General features: G+C 43.6%; 1 protein-coding gene across 2 annotated transcripts in view; it reads right to left on the bottom strand.

Moving 5' to 3' along the window:
• Nucleotides 1–6653: 6653 nt before the first annotated feature.
• The window catches only part of LOC306666195 (MHC class I polypeptide-related sequence B-like), a 29694-nt gene continuing 10453 nt past the window's right edge, over nt 6654–25894 (bottom strand). For both annotated transcript variants that reach the window (XM_079148134.1, XM_079148133.1), the window contains exons 2-6: nt 11447–11710; nt 10924–11211; nt 10081–10395; nt 9875–10006; nt 6654–7230 (exon numbers count right to left, since the gene is read on the bottom strand). In XM_079148134.1, the coding sequence (XP_079004260.1) occupies nt 7061–7230; nt 9875–10006; nt 10081–10395; nt 10924–11211; nt 11447–11710 (1169 nt within the window). In that variant the 3' untranslated portion in view covers nt 6654–7060. The remainder of the gene's footprint in view (nt 7231–9874; nt 10007–10080; nt 10396–10923; nt 11212–11446; nt 11711–25894) is intronic.

Here is a 25894-nt window from a genome sequence, read left to right on the forward strand (position 1 = left end):
GGACCAACTCAAAGCAGCTGGGTGAGTCTCTCCCGTTGGGGAAGCGTCCCGGATGGGGCGGTAGTCCCGGAACGCAGGGAACTTTGTGAAGTAGAGCTGCCCGGCGAGACACCCCTCCCCCCGCTGGAGCAGTGAACTCGGACAACTGGGAGCATCGTAGAGGAGGCCACTCAGCACAGCGCTTGGACTCGGAGCAACCACTGGGGCTCCAGGCGGCGGCCCAGAGGAGGAGCTGCGCAGAGAGCTGTTTGGACTCAGAGAGACCACCCCTGAATGCCGGGGCCTGCCTGGAGGAGGAGGAGGAGGAGGAGGAGGAGGAGGAGGAGGAGGAGCGCGGCGGGTCGCTTGGACTCGCAGTGACTGCGTTGGAGCTCCAGGCGGCTGCTCAGAGGAGGAGGCAAGTGGTGAGTTGTTTGGACTTAAAGCGACCGCTCCTGAACACCGGGGGGGGGGGGGGTGCCTGGAGGAGGAGTGCGGTGGGTCGCTTGGTCTCGAGTGGCCGCACCACAGCTCCGGTCAGCTGCCCGGAGAAGGCGTGCAGCGGGTCGTGGACTCAGAGTGACTGCTCCTGAACACCCGGGGGGCTACCTGGAGGAGGAGGAGGAACGGGGCGGGTCACTTGGACTCGGAGTGACTGCCCAGGGCTACGGGCGGTTGGCGGGAGGAGGAGGCATGCAGTGAGTTGCTTGGACTCCTACTGACCGCACCGGAACATCAGGCAGCTGGAGAAAGAGGCGTGCAGCAGGTCGCTGGGACTCGGAGCGATTGTACGGGGTTCCAGGTAGCTGCTCAGAGGAGGGGCCGCATAGCCAGGCGATTAGGTGCAGAGCAGGGTCCCAGGACCTAGGAGGCTTCTTGGTGGAAGAGCCGCACAGACACATGCTTAGGGACCGAGCGAAGGTTCCAGGACTGCGGGCAGATTCTCTGAGGAGAGGCAGCCTAAGGAGACTCGTCTGCGAAGGGTGAGGCTCCCAGGCCCAGGAGGTAGGTCCGGGCCCCTGGGAATGTTGCAGAGGAAGGCAGCCAAGCCCAGGCAGTAATTGTAGATTGAGGGGAACCTCTAGGAGGGGAACTGACCAGCGAGACCTCCCCACCGAGTGAGCCTTCCCTGCCGGGTGAGGTTTTCCCACAAGGACGGTAAAACCAGAGACACAGGCCCAAACAGGCCTTGCCTCAGCCCGCAGCTTAGTTCCCCTTTGGATGACCATTGGTCAACAAGTGGAGGCACCTCTGCCCACTCGCAGGGAATATACCCCACCTGAAGGCCACCACCCCTAGAGAGGCAGCTTCCTTGTGGAGCACCGCATTATCAACTTCCTCCAAGACTTCAGCCTACTGAAGGCTAAAAGGTGATATACTAGAAATCTTCAGGGATATTATAAGTCAAAAGAGGAAATCTGCAACATCTCAGTAGTTCACTGATACCTGAACAATATGAGAAAACAAGGGAAGAAAATGCCCCAAACAAATCTAGATGTTACATCAATAAAACCCAATGACAGCATGGCAGAAGAAATGACAGAAAAGGAGTTCAGAATGTACATACTTAAAATGATCAGAAAAGCAAATGATAAGATGAAAGAGCAAATGCAGGCACTGAATGATGAGATGAAAGAGCAAATGCAGGTATTGAATGATCGCACCAATAGACAGTTAAAAGAGCAAATACAGGAAGCAAAAGATCATTTCAATAAAGAGTTAGAGATATTGAAAAAAAAAAACAAATAGAAATCCTTGAAATGAAGGAAACAATAAACCAAATTAAGAACTCCATAGAAAGCATATCCAATAGGATAGAACACCTGGAAGACAGAACCTCAGACATTGAAGACAAAATATTTAACCTTGAAAACAAAGTTAAACAAACAGAGAAGATGGTAAGAAATCATGAACAGAATCTACAAGAACTATGGGATATCATGAAAAGGCCAAATTTAAGAATTATTGGGATTGAGGAAAGCTTAGAGAAACAAACCAAAGGAATGAACAATCTATTCAATGAAATAATATCAGAAAATTTCCCAAATCTGAAGAATGAAATGGAAAATCAAGAGGCTTATAGGACTCCAAATACACAAAATTACAACAGACCCACACCAAGGCACATTATAATGAAAATACCTAACACACAAAATAAAGACAGAATTTTAAAGGCTGTGAGAGAAAAGAACCAAATTACATTCAGGGAGAAACCAATACAGATATCAGCAGATTTTTCAATCCAGACCCTAACAGCTAGAAGGGCCTGGAACAACATTTTTCAAGCTCTGAAAGAAAATGGATGCCAACCAAGAATCTTATACCCAGCAAAACTTACCTTCAAATTTGATGATGAAATAAAATCCTTCCATGATAAACAAAAGCCAAAAGAATTTACAAAAAGAGAGCCAGCATTAAAGAACATTCTCAGCAAAATATTCCATGAGAAAGAGATGAAAAACAAAGAAGCAAATCAGCAAATGGAGGAATTGTCCTAAAGGAATTGTCAAATAAAGGAGGAACCAAGTCGTGTCAAATAAATAAATAAATAAAATTAAAAAATGAACCAAATGACTGGGAAACCAAATTATATCTCAGTAATAACACTGAATGTTAATGGCCTGAACTCATCAATCAAAAGACATAGACTGGCAGATTGGATTAAAAAGAAAGATCCAACAATATGTTGCCTGCAAGAGACTCACCTCATAGAAAAAGGTACTCATAGACTAAAGGTGAAAGGATGGGGAAAAACATACCATGCACATGGACTAAGCAAAAAAGCTGGAGTATCCATCCTCATTTCAGATAATGTGGACTTCAAGCCAAAGTTAGTCAGAAGGGATAAAGAAGGACATTTCATACTGCTTAAGGGAAGCATAAATCAGCAAGATATAATAATCATAAACATCTATGCCCCAAATAGTGGCTCATCCATGTATGTCAAACAAACCCTTCTCAATTTCAGAAACCAAATAGACCATAACACAATAATACTAGGTGATTTGAACACACCTCTCTCACCACTGGACAGATCTTCCAAACAAAAATTGAACAAAGAAACCATAGATCTCAATAACACAATCAATAATTTAGACTTAACGGACATTTATAGAATATTCCATCCAACCAAGAGTGAATACACTTTCTTCTCAGCAGCACATGGATCCTTCTCTAAAATAGACCATATATTATGCCACAAAGCTAATGTTAGCAAATACAAGAAGATAGAGACACTACCTTGTATTCCATCAGATCATAATGGATTGAAGTTAGAAATAAATGAAAGAGTAAAAAACAGAAACTATTCCAACACCTGGAGATTAAACAATATGCTATTATATGATGAATGGATAACAGAAGATATTAGGAAGGAAATTAAAAAAATTCTTAGAGGTAAATAAGAACAAAGAAACATCATATCAAAATGTCTGGGACACTATGAAAGCAGTACTTAGAGGGAAATTTATTTCATGGAGTGCATTTAATAAAAGAAGTAAAACTCAACAAATAAACGACCTAACACTACAGTTCAAAGTCCTAGAAAAAGAAGAACAGATTAGCACCAAAAGTAGTAGAAGACAGGAAATAGTTAAACTCAGAGCTGAAATCAATGAAATTGAAACAAAAGAAACGATACAAAAAATTGACAAAATAAATAGTTGGTTCTTTGACAAAATAAACAAAATTGATAAACCTTTAGCCACACTGACAAAGAGAAGACGAGAGAAAACCCAAATCACTAAAATTCGGAATGAACAAGGAAATATCACAACAGACACGATTGAAATACAAAACATAATTAGAAGCTATTTTGAAAATCTATACTCCAACAAAATAGAAAATTTTGAAGACATCAAGAGGTTTCTAGAGACATATGAATTGCCTAAACTGAACGAGGAGGACATACAACAATTTAAATAGACCAATTTCAAGTAATGAAATAGAAGAAATCATCAAAAGCCTACCAACAAAGAAAAGTCTGGGACCAGATGGGTTCTCAGCCGAGTTCTACAAAACCTTTAAAGAAGAGCTCATTCCAATACTTCTCAAAGTATTCCATAAAACAGAAGAGGAGGGAACCCTCCCAAACTCATTCTATGAAGCCAATATCACACTGATACCTAAACCAGACAGAGACACATCGAGGAAAGAAAATTTCAGACCAATATCCTTAATGAACATCGACGCAAAAATTCTCAACAAAATTTTAGCAAATCACATACAAAAACATATTAAAAAGATAGTGCACCATGATCAAGTGGGTTTCATCCCAGGGATGCAAGGTTGGTTCAACATCAGGAAATCAATAAATGTAATTTACCATATCAATAGACTTAAAGTCAAGAATCACATGATTATTTCAATAGATGCAGAAAAAGCATTTGATAAAATACAGCACCCCTTCATGCTCAAAACACTAGAAAAAATAGGGATAGTGGGAACACTCCTTAACATTGTAAAGGCCATTTATGCTAAGCCCATGGCTAATATCATTCTAAATGGTGAAAAACTGAAAGCATTCCCCCTAAAAACTGGAACAAGGCAGGGATGCCCTCTTTCACCACTTCTATTCAATATTGTCCTTGAAACTCTAGCCAGAGCAATTAGACAGACCAAAGAAATTAAAGGGATACGAATACGAAAAGAAGAACTCAAACTATCCCTATTTGCTGATGATATGATTATATACTTAGAGGAACCAGGAAATTCCACCAGAAAACTTTTAGAACTCATAAGTGAATTCAGTAAAGTAGCGGGATATAAGATCAATGCACATAAATCTAATGCATTTTTATACATAAGTGATGAATCTTTGGAAAGAATAATTAGGAAAACTACCCCATTCACAATAGCCTCAAAAAAAACAAAATACTAGGGAATCAATGTCACAAAAGTGGCGAAAGACCTCTACAAGGAGAACTACAGTACACTAAAGAAAGAAATTAAAGAATACCTTAGAAGATGGAAAGATCTCCCATGTTCTTGGATAGGAAGAATTAATATTGTCAAAATGGCCATACTACCTAAAGTGCTATACAGATTCAGTGCAATTCCAATAAAATCCCAATGATGTACCTTACAGAAATAGAGCAAGCAATTATGAAATTCATCTGGAAGAATAAGAAACCCAGAATAGCTAAAGCAATCCTTAGCAGGAAGAGTGAAACAGGGGGTATCGCAATACCAGATCTTCAACTCTACTACAAAGCAATAGTAACAAAACTGGCATGGTCTTGGTACCAAAATAGAAAGGTAGATCAATGGTACAGAATAGAGGACATGGACACAAACCCAAATAAATACAATTTTCTCATACTAGACAAAGGGGCCAAAAATATGCAATGGAGAAAAGATAGCCTCTTTAACAAATGGTGCTGGGAGAATTGGAAATCTATATGCAACAGAATGAAACTAAACCCATATCTCTCACCATGTACGAAACTAAACTCAAAATGGATTAAGGACCTTGGAATCAGACCAGAGACCCTGCAGATTATTAGGAAGAAAAAGTAGGTCCAGATCTTCAACATGTCGGCTTAGGACAGACTTCCTCAACAGGACTCCCATAGCATAAGAAATAAAAGCAAGAATCAATAACTGGGATAGATTCAAACTAAAAAGCTTCTCTCAGCAAAGGAAACTATCAGCAATGCAAGGAAAGAGCCTACAGAGTGGGAGAAAATCTTTGCCTCTCATACTTCAGATAGAGCACTAATCTCCAGAATCTATAAAGAACTAAAAAAACTCTACACCAAGAATGCAAATAATCCAATTGACAAATGGGCAAAGGAAATGAATAGACACTTCACAGAAGAAGATCTACAAGCAATCAACAAACATATGGAAAAATGTTCAACATCTCTAGTAATAAGGGAAATGCAAATCAAAACCACGCTAAGATTCCATCTCACCCCAATTAGAATGGCGATTATCAAGAATACAAGCAACAACAGGTGTTGGCGAGGATGTGGGGAGAAAGGTACACTCATACATTGCTGGTGGGGCTGAAAATTAGTGCAGCCACTCTGGAAAGCAGTGTGGAGATTTCTTAGAAAACTTGGAATGGAACCACCATTTGACCCAGCTATCCCACTCCTTGGCCTATACCCAAAGGACTTAAAATCAGCATACTACAGAGATACAGCCACATCAATGTTCATAGCTGCTCAATTCACAATAGCCAGATTGTGGAACCAACCTAGATGCCCTTCAATTGATGAATGGATAAAGAAACTGTGGTGTATATATATACAATGGAATATTACTCAGCCATAAAGAATGATAAAATTATGGCATTTGCAGGCAAATGGATGAAATTGGAGAATATCATGGTGAGATAAGCCAATCTCAAAAAACCAAAGGTTGAATGATATCGCTAATAAGTGGATGAGGACACATAATGGGGGGAGGGAGGGGTTAGTGTTAAGGTTAGAGTTAGGGTTAGGGAGGGGGGGCAAGAATGGAGGAAGGAAGGACTGTATAGAGGGAAAAGAGGGGTGGGAGGGGTGGGGGGGAAGGGAAAATATAACAGAATGAATCAAACAACATTACCCTATGTAAATTTATGATTACACAAATGGTATGCCTTTCCTCCATGTACAGAGAAACAACATGTATCCCATTTGTTTACAATAAAAAAATGCACTAAAATAAAAAAAAATTATGAGTTAATTTTCTACCCAACTTCGCTATTGTTCCCCTAGGGGACACAGGCAGGGAGGGGAATCAGGACTCAACCAAGGTTCCTCACCAGGCTCTTGCTTCCAGGTAGGCCTTGACCTACTCTTGCTGCAGACAGAGGGTGCCCACCCCTGCTACATCTCTGGACCAGGTGCCTCTGGATACCCAAGACCAGCAGTCAGGAAGGGCCAAGATGCAGGGTGGAAGATCTGTCTCCCCACCACTCTGCTGCTTCAGGCTGCACCCATGGTGGCAGATGCTGGTGTCTGAATCACACGCATTCTGGGTCGCTTACTCTCATCATCACAGTCCATAAGCACCTGGTAGTTACTTCTTTCCACAAGCAGACTGACCCCTATTGTTCAGCACCAGGACACCCCAAAGTTGCAACGCTGTTTCATCTACTGTTATGATCCTCCAGCTCTGGTTTATCACATAAGTGCTCCAAATCTTCAGGACGGATGGACCCCACAGCATCACCCTGGAAGGTTGACCCCAGCTGCATGGTGCCTTTGTGGTTCCTTGTCACCATCTGCTGATGACACAGCACTTGTGAGCTCCTGAGCCCTGGGAGAAGGGAGAAGGCAGTGTTCAACTGGTTGCAGAATGACTTTCTCTCTCAGAACCAATCTCTTCTCAGTCCCTCCAAAATCACATTCAGATTTCTGAGAGAAGAAAATAACCCCACTTTTCCAGTCCTCACCAGGCTCCTCTTGCAAATCCATCAGCAGAATCACCTGCTTCAGTTTCCACCATGTACCACTTCAGGGAGTGAAAAACCAAAGGAGTAAGGGACAAGATCCCAGAGTGAAGCCCAGGAGGGCTCCTTTCAAGTCCAGCCATTCCTGACAGAGTGGGGGCTCCCAGAGAAGGCAGCTCCTGCTCCTGCCAATCCTAGGCACAGGTTTCACACACAGGCCTTTACCTCCTTAGTATCCAGGCCTCCTCTGTGGCAGAGGTAGATGCTTACTGAGCAGGGTCTGCTCCAGCTGCAGCTCAGCATCCCTTCCTCTCAGCTCTGAGCCATCAGCTCCTAACTGGAAAGCCCAAAGGCACTAGCAGGCCCAGCCTGGAAAAACGGGTCTGCCACCTGCTCTGTTGCTTACCTGACCTAGAGCGACCCACTCAGAGCAAATGCAGAATCCTGGACCTCAGCGCTTGCCCAGGTTACCAGTCTGTACTTTTTCTTCCTCGGGCCTGCCTGGTCCGTGTGACTCAGGAAAGCAGCTCCTCCCCAAGGACTCAGGCTTCCTGAGACTGTCTCACCTTTATCCCACCCTAAGAGGGATTCATACAGGCCACAACCCTGGGGGTGCAGCTCAGTGGTGGAGCACCCCTGGGTAAATCCCCAGTACTACTAAAAGAAAAAAAAAAAAAAAGATGAGCTGAAAATGGAAACATTTTTATTGGGTGTGAACATTTAGAGCAGAAATTTGGAAATATGAACACCTGATTTTTACTCTTCCTGGCAAATGTCCAGGGAAATTGCAGGCAACTATTGTTCTCCTCAGAGAACCAGAACTAGCATTCACCCTACAGCAGAGGCTGCAGGTGAGAGTGGGAGAGAGCACTGACCATCTGCCCTGGCAGGAGCGTCACCTGGACAGCTCCTGCTGTAGGGCAGTCTTCCCAGGTCCAAGGGGACATCAAAAACTGAAACTAGGTTCAAGGATGAGAAACCACCCACCTCCCCAACTGCTGGCCACACAGAAGGGCAGAAACAACAGAAAGATCCTTCAAACCAGTAACTGTGCATGCTTCAAGTGGTTCTCTGCTAAAACACCAACTCCCTGTTTTCTCTTTTCCTGACCCTTCAAGAAACCTGACAGATGACAGAGGAATGATTTTGACCATCCCTTACTCAAAATGCACAGGAAACTGACCATCTTAAAAAGAGGGAATGGTCCAGGGAGGGAAGGGTGAAGGGAGGTCATAGAGCACAGACCCAACACCCCTACACACACAGCCCTTGGGGACTGTGCCCCTGGGGCTGGACAGGAAAACCCCAAGTATCATAATCAGCTTTCACTTCTGTGATAAGTTACCTGAGGTAAAACACATAGGAGGGAAGATTCACACTGGCTCAAGTCTCAGCAGTTTCAGTCTGGGGTCATTTGGCCCCATTCCTGTGGGCTTGTGATGAAGGAGAAAATAGTAGTGGGGAGCATATGGCTGAGTGACACTCCTCACCTCGTGGTGACCAGGAGGCAAAGAAAGACAGAGCCAAGAGCCTGGGACAAGATGCACCCTTCAAAGGCATGCCTCTTCCAACGAGGCCCACCTCCTAAAGCGTCCCCACCTCCGATAGAAAAAATATCTGGGACCAAGCCTGCAACTCATGAGGCTTTGGAGGATATTCTACATGGAAACTATAACACCAGGCAGGACAAAAACAGGGAGCACGGCTGCCCCCCAATGGCTAGTATTTCTCCCTAGATGGTCTAAGGCAGATGCATCTGCTTTTTCATTCTCTCCCATCTGTGAAGCCACTCCTGATGGAGAAGAACTGTGATGGGACAGGAAAAGTGCATAGGCCCTAGTGACCCAGTGGACAGATGCAGGACTCAACCCTGAGGAGCGACTGGAGATACAGAGAGAAGAAAACTATGTGTGCTGAAGACTTTTCTGGGCCTGCTGCACCTGGGCCTTCCAGGGCCAGTACAGACAGGGCACTGGCACCACAGGCCTCGGGGGTCATTTTACTGTTTTGCTCATGACGGGTGGAGAGACTATAAAAGGGGAGGCAGATAGGAAGAAACAGAAGCATTAGTACTTGTGGGAGTCCTCTAGAATTTTTAAAGAACACTGATTACAGATTCTTTCACTGTGTCTGCTTGACACTGTGATCGTCTAGCCCACACCAATCAGCCCACCATTCCCAACACAGACCCCTAGTCAAGACCCAAAAGCCTGAGACAGAGAGAGATGGGAACAAGGACAGAGCAGGAGCCACAGTCACACTGCTGCTCATTTCTAACCCTGTGACAAGAAGACAGTGCAGCTGGACCTTGGAGGATGTTCACAGCCTGGTTTTTGGCAGGACTAAGGTGAGTAGCTGGAGACCTGGCTGCCATCCCTCCACAAATACGGAAAGCTCTATCTCTGCTCCAGAAGGCTGGCCACCTCCACTGTTCTGTGTGCAGAGGGAGGCACAAGGGACTCCACGACTCAGAACAACTTTGCCATCTCCATCCACTGCCACTTTTCTCACCTGAACTCTTTGCAGCTGATGTTGTCTCCCTCTTCTTACGCCAAAGGACACAAAGAAGAACAAGAATGACAGCACCAATAGCAACTGTGCCCAGAAAGGCACGGTTTCGACTGTGAAGTGGTAGAGTCACCCCTGAAAAAACAAGTTACAGTCTGGGTTCCAGCGCCTTAGACTTTTCCCCTCTCAGCACCTGGTCACTGACCTACCTGGTTGGGAAGCCCTGCTGGGATGCCACGGTTCACCACAGGGCACAGTAAGAGTGCTGTCTTTCCCAGTGTGTCTCACACGGCAGCTGAAATTCTGCTCCTGTCCTTGGGGAATCCCGATGGACACCCAGGTCTGGTAGGTCCCATTTTCATATGGCAAGACACCCACAGACTGCTGTGTCTCCTGGCTCAGGGGTTCCCCATTCTGAAGCCAGGTCAGAGAGATATTCTGGGGATAGAAGCCAAAAGCCACACAAGTCACGTTGATGGTGTCCTCCAAGGTCTCACTACAGGTTACAGTCACTACTGGGGACACTGGAAAAGAAAAGCAGAATGAGTCAGCCATGTGATCTAGTCTCATACCCCTTTGGGTGGCAGAGGGAACAGGCCTCATTCTCTCTTGTGTCTCTGGCCAAAGACATCATTGACTCCAGACCTGATCAAAATCTGTTCTCAGGAGAGGGCCTCAATCTTCTGACCAGCAGGAGGATTGGCCTTGGGTTTGTGGCCTCATTCTCATGTTCACGTGTTGATGTTGAGGAGGGGGTGTTATAGGGCCTCCTTGTTTGTGAGGCCACAAGGGAGCTCTGTGTGATAAGCAGGTTAGCAGGCAGGTGGGCAGAGAGGAGCTCAACTCCCACCTTACCCCAGTTGCCTGAGGCTCAGGGTGCTTCCTGGTTATGGCCCAGACAGTGCATATGTAGCCACACCCTCCTGTCTGTATGTAGGGGGTTAACAGGACAGGGAAATCAGAATATATTACTCTCACAGGGAACACATGTGTCCCATAGTACAGAGAAGGTCCCCTGGTTCGAGGCTCCAGGGAAATGGGGGCTGGGGTACCTATTGTCTCATTGAAGGCTATCCAGGAGTTCAGATATCTTCGCAGTCTTCCACAAACTGTTCCCTGCACATGGGCCCAGAAAATCTTGCTTTGACTGTCATCTGATTTCCAGTACTTCTTGACTTCCATAGCCAAAGTCTGAGCCGAGGAACTATGTACCGACCAGCTCTGAGTCTCAGGGTGAAAGGAGAGGAAGGGCTCCTCATCATAGTAGAAATCCCAGAAGCCCCTGGTGCGGTTGTCCTCTTGCATCTCACAGCCCCAAGACTCCTGGAGGAAATGAGACCCTGTCCCCACCAACACCGTCACTTCTCCATCCCCTGGCTTCCCATCCACCAAGTAGAATCTCCAGCCCACAGAGGACCCCAACATGGCTGTCTCTCCTCAATGCCCCTTGTGCTGACCTGCATGGACCCCATTGCTTCCCCTCCCCAGAAGAGTGAAGTGAAAAGAGAATCCCTGCTCTCTGCCCCTAGCCTTCCTGTAGAAAGCCTCACATCAACTTTCCCCCCACATACTCACCTCCTTTCTGCTCCTGCAGGGTGTTGATATCTGCCAGGGTCATTCTGAGATTTTTCCCACTCCCTGCCAAGTCTTGGGTCTCTGAGTCCCAGGTCTCAGCTCCCAGGACTGTTTCTGCCCACAGTGCCCGAGCCTCTGCCCTGCCTCTCTCACTGTCATAGTGTAGGAAGGGCTGATCATCCAAATGACCCTCAGCGAAGAACCTTGAGTTCACAAAGTGGTCTTGGGACCTCATTTTGAGGTTATAACGAAGACTGTGTGCCCCTGTGTAAGAAGATACCACAGATGACATTTCTTCCTCGAATCAATGAATCAGGAATGTTCACCACAAAGTTTTGCCCTCCTGGCCACTCTCACAAAATGAACATGGGCAAAGGGGTTAGAACATGGATTTACAATATGAGGAAAACAGGAAAGGAGGAAAGAAGGCATGGGACCTGAGGAATGGAGAAAGGGGACATGGAAACAGGCCAACCTGTAGTTTGGGTCCCAGAAAGAGACACAGGTTCACTCAAAATACAGGTGGGGAGTAGAGGGGGAGACTGGCCTCTAGGGAAAGGTCTGCACAAAGGTCAGAGGTGCAGGCAGGACTTGCCAGAGGGCAGGAGGGCTCAGGAGGAGGCCAGGGTAGGAGGACCCATGGCCAGAGGGTGTGGAGACACAGGCAGGTCAGGGGACAGAGGAGGGTGCAGTCCCTGTGCAGGATTCTGAAAGACAAGCTGGGGCAAGAAGGGTGCAGTAGAGAGGCAGGAGGGGCTGCAGATCACAACCCTAATGGAGTTTAGAGTGGGTGGTTCCCCAGAGGGATGTGAAGCAGTGGGCTGTGGACTGTGTGCAAAGTAGAAGACAGGCAAGGGGGGGGGGGGCCCAAGTAGGGAGATAAGTGGTTGTCAGCATTCCCTGCTGACAGGCAGCAGTGTTCCCAGACAGCTGGTGTACCTTTTCTATACATTGTACTGTGAAAACAGGAGAGTCACAGGCAAACATATGAGGGTGGAGCCTTTCCTTACACATACACAAAAGTGAATGCAGTGCTGGAGATAATGCTCAATCCCAGCACCACAAGAACAGAGCAACAAACAAGAATCCCTACAACTAAAAAATGAGAAAATGTTTAACTCATTCAAAACTGGGCAAAGAATCTCTACAGACAGTTCCTGGAAGAGATATATAAATGGCTTATAAGAACAGGAAAAGATACTCAACATTAGTAGGTCATTAGGGAAATGCAAATCAAAAGCACAATGAGATACTCCTTTGCACTATTAAGATGGCTACTGTTTTTAAAAAAGCATGCAAAGATAACTAATTTGCCAATACACAGAAAATCTGTCTCTGGGCAAACTAGATATCCACATGTAGAAGAATGAAAATGGACCCTCATCTTACCTCTCAAGCAACAATAAACTCAAAATGGTATAAATGATAAATGATATAAATGGGAAAATTGAAGCTGAGCATAGTGGGGAGTCACTCCTGAGGTTGAGACAGGAGGATCACTAGCGCCCACAAGACCAAGACCAGCCTGGGCAAAATAGACAAGCCCCTTGCATAAAACTACCAGATGAGAAACTATAAAACTACTAGAAAATAACACAGGGGAAATGCTCTCTTTGGTTCAGGCAGTTTTCTTGGCTATGATCCCCCAATGCAAGGCAACTAAAGCAAAAATGGACCATTGGGATAGTATCAACCTACAGCACTTCTGCCTAACAGAGAGAACAATTAATAGAGTGAAGAGACAATCCCCAGATTGGGAGAAAACATTTGCAAATCATAGGTCAGATAAGGGGTTAACACACAAAACATACAAACAACCTTGTAGTTAAAATTGGCAAAGAAATTGAAGAGACAGTTCTCAAAATATGATATATAAATGGCCAACCTATATGTGAATGAATGCAAATGCAAATTAAAACCAAAAGGAAATATTTGTCACACTTATTAGATTGGTCGTTGTGACAACACAAGGTTATGTTGGTAAGGATGTGGAAAAAAGGGAACATGCATGGTTGGTGTTGTAATTTAGTAGAGCTATTTTGGACAACAGTATGGAGGTTCCTCCCAAAACTAAAAATAGAATTCCTACTTGATCCAGCAATTCCACCTCCTCATTCACACCAGAGGAATGGAATCAGGATGCAGAAGGGAGACCTTCACTGCATGTTCACCATCAGTCAAGATATAGGAGCAACCTCAGTGACCACCAATAGATGAGTGAATTTCTAAACTGTCTTCAGTCAACTGATGCATTTCTAAAATCCCAGCTATTCAGAAAGCTCACACAAGAGGATTGCTTGAGCCTGGAGTTGGGGGACACCTGGAAAAAACAGCAGACCTCTCTCAAAAAGAATCCCCCACCCCCCCCAAAAAATTATGAGATATAAACACAAAAGAATATCAATCAGTCTTTTTAATAAAAGGGAGTTAAGGATGAAAATGTAGCTCAGGGTTAGAGGGCTTGCCTACCAGCTACAAGGCCAGAATCTTCTCTAACTAAAAAAATGAAAACTAAAACAAAAACAAAAAGCCCCAAAACAAAAACCTCTTAAAAAAAAAAAAAAGGGTGTTATTTGTGACAATATGGATGAAACTAGAGGACACTAAGACAAATAAAACAGGCATAGAGAGACAAATGAGTGGACAAGGAAAGGGGAGACATTGGTAAAGGACTTCAAAATTTCATTTAGGTAAGAGGAATAGTCTGACTTTCTATAGCTCAGCAAGGTGATTCCACCTAATGACATAGTATATGTTTCAAAATAACTAGAAGAAAAGATTTTAAATGTTCTGACCAAAAGGAAATGATAAATGATAACAGGAAATGATAAATGATAAATGATATTTGAGGTGATGAATATGCTAATTACCCCCAGTTGATACATTCTAGAATGTATCCATCATATTGCAACCCATAAGTAGATACAACCATTTTTCAACAGAAAAAATTTAGAGGAGAAATCGAACAAAACCTCATTAAAAAAAAAGTTGGGGCTCTCAAAAGTTGGGGCGAGGTACAGAGGCATCAGTGGACAAAGCTTCTTGTAGGAAATGGTCCCCAAGAACAGGAGGAAAGGCCTGGGGTCGGGGAGACAGGGTACCAAGTGTGCAGGAAGCACTGACCTAAGATGCAGTGTCTACCCTAGAAATGGTTCTGAGAAGAGAACATGGAGGGGAAAGGAAGTGGGAGGGGTGACCAACCGGCGGAGGGGATCTGTGAGATGGCAGTGCAGGAGGCACAGAGATCTGGTGAGAACACTCGCATAGCAGAAAATTAGAGACCAAATTAGGGTGAGAGGAGTACAAGAGGGAACAGGAACCACGGGGAGCAGAAGCCCAGAGGACAATGTGGGTGGACATGAGGAAAATGTTACAGGAAGAATCCCTTGGCCCAGCAGTCTTCAGAGGCTCATCTCCCTCTGACTCAGTGTTTGGTGCAGCCACAATCCCCACAGAGGCAGGAAGGACTGTGGGGGTCTGAGATGCCCCACCAGATAAGGGCAGCAAGAAAGGAAGACCCCTAACTCCAGGTACAGGGGATTCCACTGAGCTCAGTTCAGAACACGCCTATGACTCCAAGGAAAGGACGGGGCCTCAGGAGCCCAGACTGCCCCAGTCCTGAAGGGAAGTGGTTCCCAGAGCAGCGGACCTCAAAAGGTCCTTGAATATCTTTCAAAGGGGCATCCCAACAGGCACCTTGGGAATCCAGAGGCAACAGGACTGGGATGTCCAAAAGGGAAGAGCAAAACGCAGGGCTGAGACATTGAAGCACCGACCTAGCGCAGGACGTCGGGTGATAAGGTACTTGGAAAGTGAAACTGCATGTGTGGCAATGGCCCCCGTCAGGTCCAGCCGTCAGGTCCAGCAACGCTCTGCACCAAACCAGCCCGCGCACATTAACCCCGAGTGTCCCTGCAAACCCTCATTGAAACCCATGCCCTCCCTGCAATAGCCAGGCATCTCCCGCACTGCCAGGAACTGCCAGAGGTCCTCTCATCAGCCACAGCACCCAGACCTGCCCAAAGGAGCAGCAGACGCAGCATAGCCCAATAGTGAAAAAATTTGACATCCTCTTAGCTGGTGAGCAGGACCAAACTCCAAGTGGGTTAACCAGGGCTTGAATTTATAATCCTTTCGCCCCTCCCACAACCACTCACCCAATGAAAACAGACACCTTGAACTTAATGCAGATCTTCAGCTGAGAGGGAGGAACTACAGTTAAGGAGCAGGGCAGGTATCCCAAGAGTTGGCGACCTGACACCTTAACAGAAGTCCTTTGCTCGCTTGTTCCTTTCACTCCAGGATCAGAAACTGTGGTGTTCACCTTGTCTCTCCCAAAAATGCTTTTTTAAAAAGTGAATTATAGCTATCCTTACTAACTATTCCCTAAGGCCCTAGCTTGCACTTTTTCTGTGAGTGGAAATGTCATGCATCCACAAAGTTTTGACAAGTTCTTAGATTTATTTTCATTTGTATTAAGTATTTTGACTGCAATACATTTTTTTAGCTCACAAGGTATTGGCATCCAGTCCCATTCTCAGAGTTTATTTTCATTAGTGAATATTATGGGGGCAGTGATGATGTGGAGTGGGACAGGGAACACAGTCTCCTGTGAGCTGGTCCCAAGCTCTTTCCTCCATGTTTTCTATGCACCTTCCAGGACGCACTGGAAGGTGTGTCAGCTCCAGCAAACTGTCTCATTCCACCCACACCCGAATACTTTTACTACCTTAATAATTACACACGAGGGTTGTTTCAAGGAATGTACTTATGAATCAAGGAGAGGAGAAGACCCAGAAGAGGCCCTATAGGTCTTGGGCTCCAGATGTTGGGCACTGCCCAGATCTAGGCCTGGCTGCCCCTCCCCCATCCAGTCTCCCAGATTCTCATCTGTACAAGGCACTTCTACCCTTTCCCTCCCCTCCCAGGTCCTTCTGCTCTGCCCAATGAACTAGTGCCCCTCTCCTCTTTGCATCCCTGAACTCACAAGAATGGGGTGACTTTCATTGATTTGGGATTCATTGCTGAGTACAGAAAAGAAACAGAAATCACCCAGTGGTGTCCTTTAAACCCAGGGTGGGTCTTGAGTGTGATTTCAAGTCTGTGAGGCTGCGTTTACCCAGAGGACCGCATATCAACTGTTTCCCACTCTGGCTTAACTAAAATAAAACCTATTGATTGATGTAAAAGCAGATTGAAGGTGCTTTTGGGTGCCTGGAGGTGGGCGAGCTGCATTTGGGTTTTGAGTTCTCAGACTGTTGGGCAGTTACACCTGTGAGCTGTGACAAGGCATACCCTATGGCTGGAGGACATTCTGCAGGGCAAAGCTTGGATCTGGAAACCAACCCACATCAACCAGCATCCGCCTGAATTTTGAGGCAGTTGGGTAAGGAAATGCTTCTTGCATCCCATCCCCCACTTCCACCCTGGGGCCAGCCCTTAGGTTCTAGGATCAGAAACACTTCTTCTGCTTGGAATTCTGCTAGGAATGGAAGTGCCTGCCTCTGGATGGTCCTAATGGAAACCTGCCAGATCTGGAATAACAACCACATTGCAAAGAGGCCACCCAGCACCTTCCCACTTACACAAAATGGGCGAGGACCTCTGCTGGGTCCCCCTTTATCAGGCCTGACCCAAGTGCACACAGTCAAGCGCCTTGGGCAACAGGCTCCAAACCACAAAGGATGAAATGGAGAGTGGAGAAAAGTGAATGGTGGGGGAATGTGGATCACTTGTTGAAGGAAGGAACAGAAAGGAAGAAAAAGAGTGAAAAATGGGAAAGAGAACATGAATAAAGGAAGAAGAAGCAAGGACAGAGCAGAAAAGAGCAAGAGATGCAGAACTGAGAGGTCCGCAGGTTCTCCCCTCTCCTGCCTTCCCCTAGGAGTGGGCTCTGTCCACTTTAGACCCAGAACAGGATTCAGACCTACAACCCCCACTGCAGAGAGGGCTATAGTTTTGCTCCACTGATTATATTTAAAACCAAAACTAAGTCAAATGTAAAACAAATGGAAGGAAAGAAGTACAACAATATTCTGATGTTTTCCATCATTAAAAGTCCAAAGTATTTTAAAAATATCATCTTTAAAGTGTATTTGGCATCCCAGAGTGTATCTCAGTGGTAGAGCACCTGCTTAGCATGTGACATATGGAAACAAACAAACAGCAGACCGGGGGGGGGGGGGGACAAAAACCCAAAGGATATGTCATAAACATGCAGATTTTCTCTACTATTCAGAGAAAGTATTTACAAAACTCTTTGACTTCAAATTAAGTATCTGATGTCATCCAAATACAATAAATGAATCAAATAAATGATTGAAAATACTGAACTATAATATATCTGTTTCTTTCTTGAAGTAGTCAGAACTGGAGCAGGTACCATAATATCACAGCAGGAATGAGCATAACAAACGTGCTGAGCTCCCTGCCATGCTGCAATGAGCTGAGCAAACACCTGGGAACTTAGGGTCAAGTAGGAGATATGGTGCTACTACCTTGCTTTTCTCCTTCTGTTCCTAAATGAAGAAAACACCAATTTCCACAGACAAGGCAAACAAGTATTTATTAACTGTCAGCTTTGCACTCTGCCTACTTTCATCTTTTATTGACATTTTACTAGAGTTGTTTTTTTCTCCCCAACTCCCATATCTAAACATAGGCTTATTTTTTGTGATGGCAGCACCCTGTGGTTTTAAGTTGCAGACAGTTTGACCCTTTATCTCCAAATGTGTCAGGATCTATTTCCTAAAAACAAAGGCTTTCTTTCTTCTCTCTTTCTTCTTTTTTTCTGAAACAAGAGGTGGTTTTACATCTTTCTGATTTGTGCTATTTAAAATATTTTCATTATTTGGTTGGTTTTTATTTTTTATTTATTTTTTAAGATTTATTTTTATTGTAAACAAATGGGATACATGTTGATTCTCTGTACATGGAGTAAAGGTATACCATTTGTGTAATCATACATTTACATAGGGTAATGTTGTTTGATTCATTCTGTTATTTTTCCCTTTCCCCCACCCCTCCCACCCCTCTTTTCCCTCTATACAGTCCCTCCTTCCTCCATTCTTGCCCCCTCCCCCCCATTATGTGTCATCATCTGCTTATCAGCGAGATCATTCTTCCTTTGGTTTTTTGAGATTGGCTTATCTCACTTAGCATGATATTCTCCAATTTCATCCATTTGCCTGAAAATGCCATAATTTTATTATTCTTTATGGCTGAGTAATATTCCATTGTATAAATATACCACAGTTTCTTTATCCATTCATCAGTTGAAGGGCATCTAGGTTGGTTCCACAACCTTAATAGAATAAAATATGTACTATGAAATAAAGCTTTAATGAAAAATCCAGGAGGAGGATTGGGGCCTCTTCTCCCTGTTGCTTCTGTGATCGTCAGAGTTTTTGGCAGCCTTTTACCCTCTTTTTCTTTTTTCTTGTTATCTTTTCTTTTCATTGGACCAGGTTCCCACTGTGTTGTCCACCCTGTCCTCAGAATCCTAGCTCAAGTGATCCACCTCAACCTCCCCAGTAGCTGGGACTACAGGACTGTACCACCGTGCCTGGCTTTAGCCTGTTTCCTAGTGAGGCTTTCAAGCATTTCACAGCCCTACAAGTTGTTTGAATGAACCTAAAAATTAAAGTAAAACATGCAGACCAAAGTTCTCTATTCATAATTCAATATTAGTTTCTACACTTGAAGCCACTCCCATCCCAAACACAAAAGATCAGAAGTGTCTTTCTTTAAATTTTTCTGGATACTCTCTGCCATCAGCCCAAGTAGCTGCTTTCCTGTCTTACAATGTCATAAGTTAGTTTGGTCTATTTTAATATATAGCCATGGAATCACACAGCATCTACTCTTTTGTGTTTGACTTGAAGTCAAATAAAAGAGTGACAAATCTCAAGCAACAGGTTTTATTTAGTAATCAGTAAAGAATAGAATTGCCCTTCTGGACACATGCAGGCTACATGGCCTCTTGTATAGCTAAAGATCAAAGGACATATTTGATGTTCAACACCTTTAGCAATTAGAGAAATGCAAATTAAGACTATAATGACATTCCATCTCGCTCCATTCAGAATGGCGATTATCAAGAATATAAGTAACAAGAAATGTTGGTGAGGATGTGGGGAAAAAGGTAAGACCACAGATTGGTGCAACCACTGGAAAGGAGTATGGAGATTCCTCAGAAAACTGGAATGGAACCACCATTTGACTCAGTTATCCCACTCCTCGGTTTATACCCAAATGACTTAAAATTAGTATACTACAGTAATGCGGCCACATCAATGTTTATAGAAGCTCAATTCACAATAGCTAAGCTACAGAACCAACCTAGGTGCCCTTCAACAGATGAATGGATAAAGAAAATGTGGTATATATACACAATGGACTATCACTCAGCCTTAATGAATAATGAAATTATGGCATTTGCTGGTAAATGGATGGAGCTGGAGAATATCACACTAAGTAAAATAAGGCAATTCAGAAGAACAAAAGGTCAAATGTTTTCTCTGATATTCAGATGCTAATTCACAAAAGGGGATGTCTAGGTAAGTACAGAGGTACTTTGGATTAGAAAGAGGGGAATGAAGGGAGGGGAGGGGGCATGGGGGTAGGAAGGATAGTAGAATGAAGCAGACATTATTGTCCTATGTGCATATATGATTACACTACCAGTGTAATTCTACATCATATACAACCAGAAGAATGAGAAGTTATACTCCATTTATGTATGATGTGTCAAAATGCATTCTACTGTCATGTATAACTAATTGGAACAATTTTTAACAAGAAATATACAGGATTTGACAAAGGGCAATGAAGGGGGGATGGAATAGAAAAGACAGAATGAATCAGATATAACTTTCTTATGTTCATAAATGAATATATGACCAGTGTAACTCCACATCTTGTACAACCACAAGAATGGAAAGTTATATTCAATGTATGTATAATATGTCAAAATACATTCTACTATCATGTATAATGAAAAAGAACAAATAAACAAAGAAAGAAGAAGTAAATTCCTTCAGGGCAGGAAAAAAAAGAAGTTGGACACTTTACTTCCTCGTATACAGAAATTAACTCATCATTGGGGATATAACTCAATGATAGAGTGCTTACCTGTCATGTACATGTGCATGTGCAAGTGTTCAATACTAGAGTGTGTACACACACACACACACACACACACACACACACACACTCAAAATGAAAAAAAAAAAAGTAAACTATAAACCCAAACATTGAACTGATCTCTATATTGTGGTGAGAAAAGATGAAAAAACAAAACCGAAAAAACCCCAAACATTCTTAGTAGAAAACACATTGGCTCCTGGAAGTGTTGATGAAGGCCTGTAATTCTAGCTAATCAGGAAACTGAGACAGACAAATGCAAGTTTAAGGCCAACCTGGCAACTTTTTAGTGAGACCCTGTCTTAAAATAAAAATTTAAAAAGACCTGGGGGTAGTTCAATGTTAGACTGCTTACCAGCAATAATCTTCACAACAAAGAATTTGACCACAATTTCCATGATATGACACCAAAAGCAGAGACAATATAGAAAAAATTCATAAATTGGATTCATCAAAATGAAACACATAAAAACATCTGTACACCAAAGGATACCCACAGAAATGATGACCTGCAAGACAGGAGAAAATATTTGGAAGTCACATATCTAAGAGATGAACATTCAGAATATATGAAGAAATCCTGGACTGGGTGTAGCTCAGCTGTAGAGCACTTGCCTAGGGTGTGCAAGGAACTGGGATTGATTACAGCTCCATTAACAAGCAAAGAGAATCTCAACAACTCAAACTGGACAAAGGCTCTCTACAGCCAGTTCAGTTCCCTGAGGAGATACACAAATAGCCAACAAGCACATGAAGAGATATTCAATGTTAGGAATCATTAGGGAAATGAAAATAGAAGTATAATAAGACTCCTTGATACCTGTGAGGATGGCTACTGTTCAGAAAGAAAGAATCCAGAATGAACATTGCATAACTATGTAGAACACTGCAGCACTGGTGCATTGCTTGCCTATATATACAGTGGTGCAGCTTCTATGAAAGTTGTATGGTGGTTCCTCTAAATGCTCAAGAGATACTTTCTATGTGATTCAGTAATTCTGTTTCTGGGCATAAACACAAAAGTACTGAAGGCAAGGAAATGTAGAGACATTTGTACACCCACATTCATAGCAGCATTGTTCCCAAAAGGCAAAATGTAGAAGTAACCCCAGGATCTATTAACTGATGAGCACCTAATCAAAACTTGGCTTATATGCAAAATGAATATTATTCAGCATTAAAAGGGAAGGATGTTCTGACAATTGCTACCCCATGGATAATCTTGAGGACATTATGCTAAGTGGAAAAACCAGTCATGAAAGGACAAATTCTATATGATTGCACTTGAATGAGGCATCTGGGCAGTTGACTTCGTAGAGACAGAATGTGGAATGCTGGCAGAAAGATGACAGGGACTTGGGTGGGGAGGATGGAAGGTTACTGTTTAATGGATACAGAGTTTTGGTTCCCACAACAATGTGAACACACTGTATGCCACACTTTAAATGGTTAAAAGAATAAACTGTACATTATGTATATTTTACCACAATTAAACACCAAACAGAAATCAGGGCAGTGTGCTAAGATTAATGTAGAATCAGAAAGAAGGAAGTAGAGGTCAGAGAAGAGAGAATCTAGACAAGTGGACAAGTTGCACAACCTGGGGGAGGCCCTTCAGACTGGGAGGGGGTGGAGGGCAGCTGGTCACTCCCAAAAGAGCATCAGGTTAGAAAACCACCACAGGGGCTTGGGGTGTTGCTCAGTGGTGGAGTGCATGGTTGAGGCCATGGGTTCAATGCCCAGAACAAACAAAGAAATAAAGAAACAAACAGAAAACATCCCAGGAGGAAGCAAGTGCTGGGAGAGGCCATAGTAGGGGAACATCAGGACCGACTAAGAAGCAAAACACAGGTTGTGGATACATGGTGGAGGGAGCCAAAGACCTCTGAGGAATAGGAACCAAAAAGGAGGGGGAAGCTCAAGGAGGAGGAAGACCAAGAACCTTTTTCTGGTATCAAGGAGAAGTGAGATGGGAAGGCAAGAGAGATTAATGGACTGGGTAAGGAATGATCTGGAAGTTGGGAGTGAACATGGCATACAGGTGACCCTGGGAGAACTTGGGTTAGGGTGAGGGCAGGGGTGTTGCTCTGGATGAAGGCAGATGATAGTGGCTGTAGTGACTGCAAAGCTCCCACCAGAGGGGATTTGTAACAGATGGAAGTTGGTGAGGGCTCAAGGCAGGTAGGCAGGGGATGGGTGCTGAAAAATGTCCCATAGCAGAGAGCTACAGAGGGACCAGGAAGAGACAGAGTCCAGCACCTGCAGGCTGGAGAGTGGAGGCCTCAAAAGTGGTGGGGGCGTTGAATGAAGAAGTGGGCAAGGAACCATCAAGAGGGAGATGCCTATACTGGAGGAAGAAGGAAGATGCAGTGCTGAGAACAGCAGGGAGGTAAAGGTGCCCTGCATTGTGCTCAGAGTCAAAGATTGTCAGCACCAAGATTCCTGCTGGTGAGGGCTTGGAGAAGTGGGAATGATGGGAAGACCCGCTGGACAGATGCTCCATCAGAAATTTAGGGTCATCAGGCTGGAAGTGTAGCTCAGTGGCAGATAACATGCCTGGCATGCTTGAGGTCATGCCTACCATCACACAAAAGAATAGGAACAGGAAAAAGCAAAACTAGTTAGGGTTATCATAAATCTTATTTCATTCTATACAGAAATGGGAAAAATTCTAAAATTCAAATGGAACCATAAAAGACCCTGTTATGGTTGAGATAGGTGGTATCCCCAAAAACTCATGAAATCTGGTATTATGATAATTCCATCATTGTCCTTTTTGGTCAATATTGCTTTGATTTTGGGGGATCTGTTTTAGTCAAATTTTTTCAGTTATGAACTAAAGACCTGACCAGAACAGGTCAGGTCTGTGAAAGTTTAGGGGTGAAATGATTGTGTTATGAGAGGATTCATCTAAGCAACACATTAATCTCCCTGATACAGATTACCAAGATAGTAAATGTAGGGTGTTGCTGCAGGAAGTGAGTCATTGGGAATATATTTTGTCCTTGTTAAGTGCAACTTGCTCTCTCTGCTTCCTGGTGCCATGTCCTGAGCTGCTTTCCTCTACCTCACTCTTTGCCATGGTATCCTGCCTTATCTCTGATGCTGAGGAATGGAATCAGCCATCTATGGAAGAAACCATGAGTCCCCAAATAAACCTTTCTTCTTCTAAATTGTTCTGGTCAGGTCTTTAGTTCATAACTGAAAAAATTTGATAAAATAGATCCCCCCAAATCAAAGCGATATTGACCAAAAAGGACAATGCTGGAATTATCATAATACCAGATTTCAAAATAGATTAGAAAACTACAGTAAATAAAATGGCATGGTATTGGCATGAAAACAAATGCAACAACCAATGGAAAAAGAACCCAGACATAAACCCACACGTGTAGAGTGCATGTATTTTTGACAAAGGTGCCAAGTGTACAAAGTGGAAAATGGATACCTCAATAAAAGCTGTTGAGAAAACAGGATATTCACAAACATAAGAATAGAAATGGACCCTTATGTCAGCCCTTATACCAGAATGAAACTCAAAATGCATTAAAGATTTAAATGTAAGACCTGAGCAGGATGTGGTAGAGCAGGCCCATAGTTCCAGTTATACCTGAAAGGTTGAGGTAGGATGAGCACATGAGTTCAAGACCAGCCTAAGCAAAAGAGCAAGAACACTTACAATTAAAAAAAAAAAAAAAAAAAAAAAAAAGTCCCACTTGAAACTATAAAAATGCTGGAAGAATACACAGGAGCAAAGTCCATGACGTTGATCTGGACAGAATTTTCTCAGATATGATCCCAAAAGCAAGGTAACCAAAACAAAAATAGACCAATGGAATAACATTCAACTAAAATGCTTTTGCCCAGCAAAAAAAAAAAAAAAAAAAAAAAAAACAATGAGAGTGAAAAGACAATTCACACATTGGGAGAAAGTATTTACAAATCATACATCAGGCAAGGGGTTACTGTCCAATATATATGAGGAACTCAAACTTCCCATTAACAAAACAAGGAACCCCACTTTAACAGTCAAAGAGGAGAGATTCAAGATAGTGTCTTAGAGGATGTTTTCACTTCCGATTGCTCTGTGGTTCAAGATTCAGAGAACCTTGAACTGCTTCTCAGTGAGGTGGGTGAAAGAGGGAATTCACTGAAATTCAGTGTCAGTCAGAGGCATTTAGAGATTCTGAAGTTCAGGTGCATTGATCAAAGTAATAGGAATATATTGAACCAAGCTGGTTGTGGCAGTGGCACTGGTTCACCCAGAGGAGAGGGATAACACAAAGAAAAAATTGTTAAAGAAAAATATGGAGATCAGAAAAACAGATGTATTTAGCTGATCAATAGGCTGCACAGTGAGTGTTCTGTGTTTCTCAACTAGCAAGCAGATAGCTGAGGTAGGAATCATTTTGAGGAGGCCGTGCTGTAGTTTTCTGGTGCCTGAGCCAAGGAAATCATAACAAATATCAGCACCCTGTCCTGACAAGCACCTACAGTGTGGCCTGGGTTGCACCTGGAACAATGAGTGAAATAGACATAGAGAATACTAAGCCCAGGGGATTCCCACTGGCAACTTTGTGAGCAACACAAAAAGGAGTTAACAACTCCCCATACTTGGTCTCTCTTCATAAAGCACAAGAAGAAATGGAAAGTTGGATAAAGGCAGTGATCTTCCATCCTCATCAACAGTTTTGACCACCTTAGTGGAGAAATTTTCTTTTTCATTAAGAACTATCTTTTTCTTTTTGGTGGTCTTGTGCTGATTATTTAGTAAAAGTATTTACCCATACATATTGGTTTCCTTTCTTTCTCATTTTCAGCATTTTTTAACAATAGTTATTTTCCCTTGTCTTTTGAGGGTCCCAGGGGAACCACTGTAGAGGGACATCCTAGGGATTGCCTGAATAGCTATGTGGTCACAAGTAAAGCAACTCAGGTGCTACTAAATTATCAGCAATCAAACAGAGTTTAACAAGTTCCTCAATCTCCCTCACAATTTTTTTTCTTCATCAGGATTTCCAACATTCTCACATCCCCAACCTTCTTACTCAAGCCTCTGCAGAGAAAGGGTCTTTGGCTTTAGCCATCAGAAGCAGCTCAGCAGCACAAGTATCCTTTTATGTTCCTTTAGTTTTCAGCTCTATGCTGAGCCTAGCGTGTGAAAATAGCAAACTTTCTGCACAAGCCCCTCTATGTAACTGCTGAAGTGACACCTCTTTAGTCATCAGCTACGGGGTTTGTCTTCAGCCTCCTTCTGTCTTATAGACAGGCTCTGAGGTCAACCATCTTTTGAGGCTCTCCTAT

Source organism: Sciurus vulgaris, assembly GCF_902686455.1.
Source record: "Sciurus vulgaris genome assembly, chromosome: 7".
NCBI classification, from domain to species: Eukaryota; Metazoa; Chordata; class Mammalia; order Rodentia; family Sciuridae; genus Sciurus; species Sciurus vulgaris.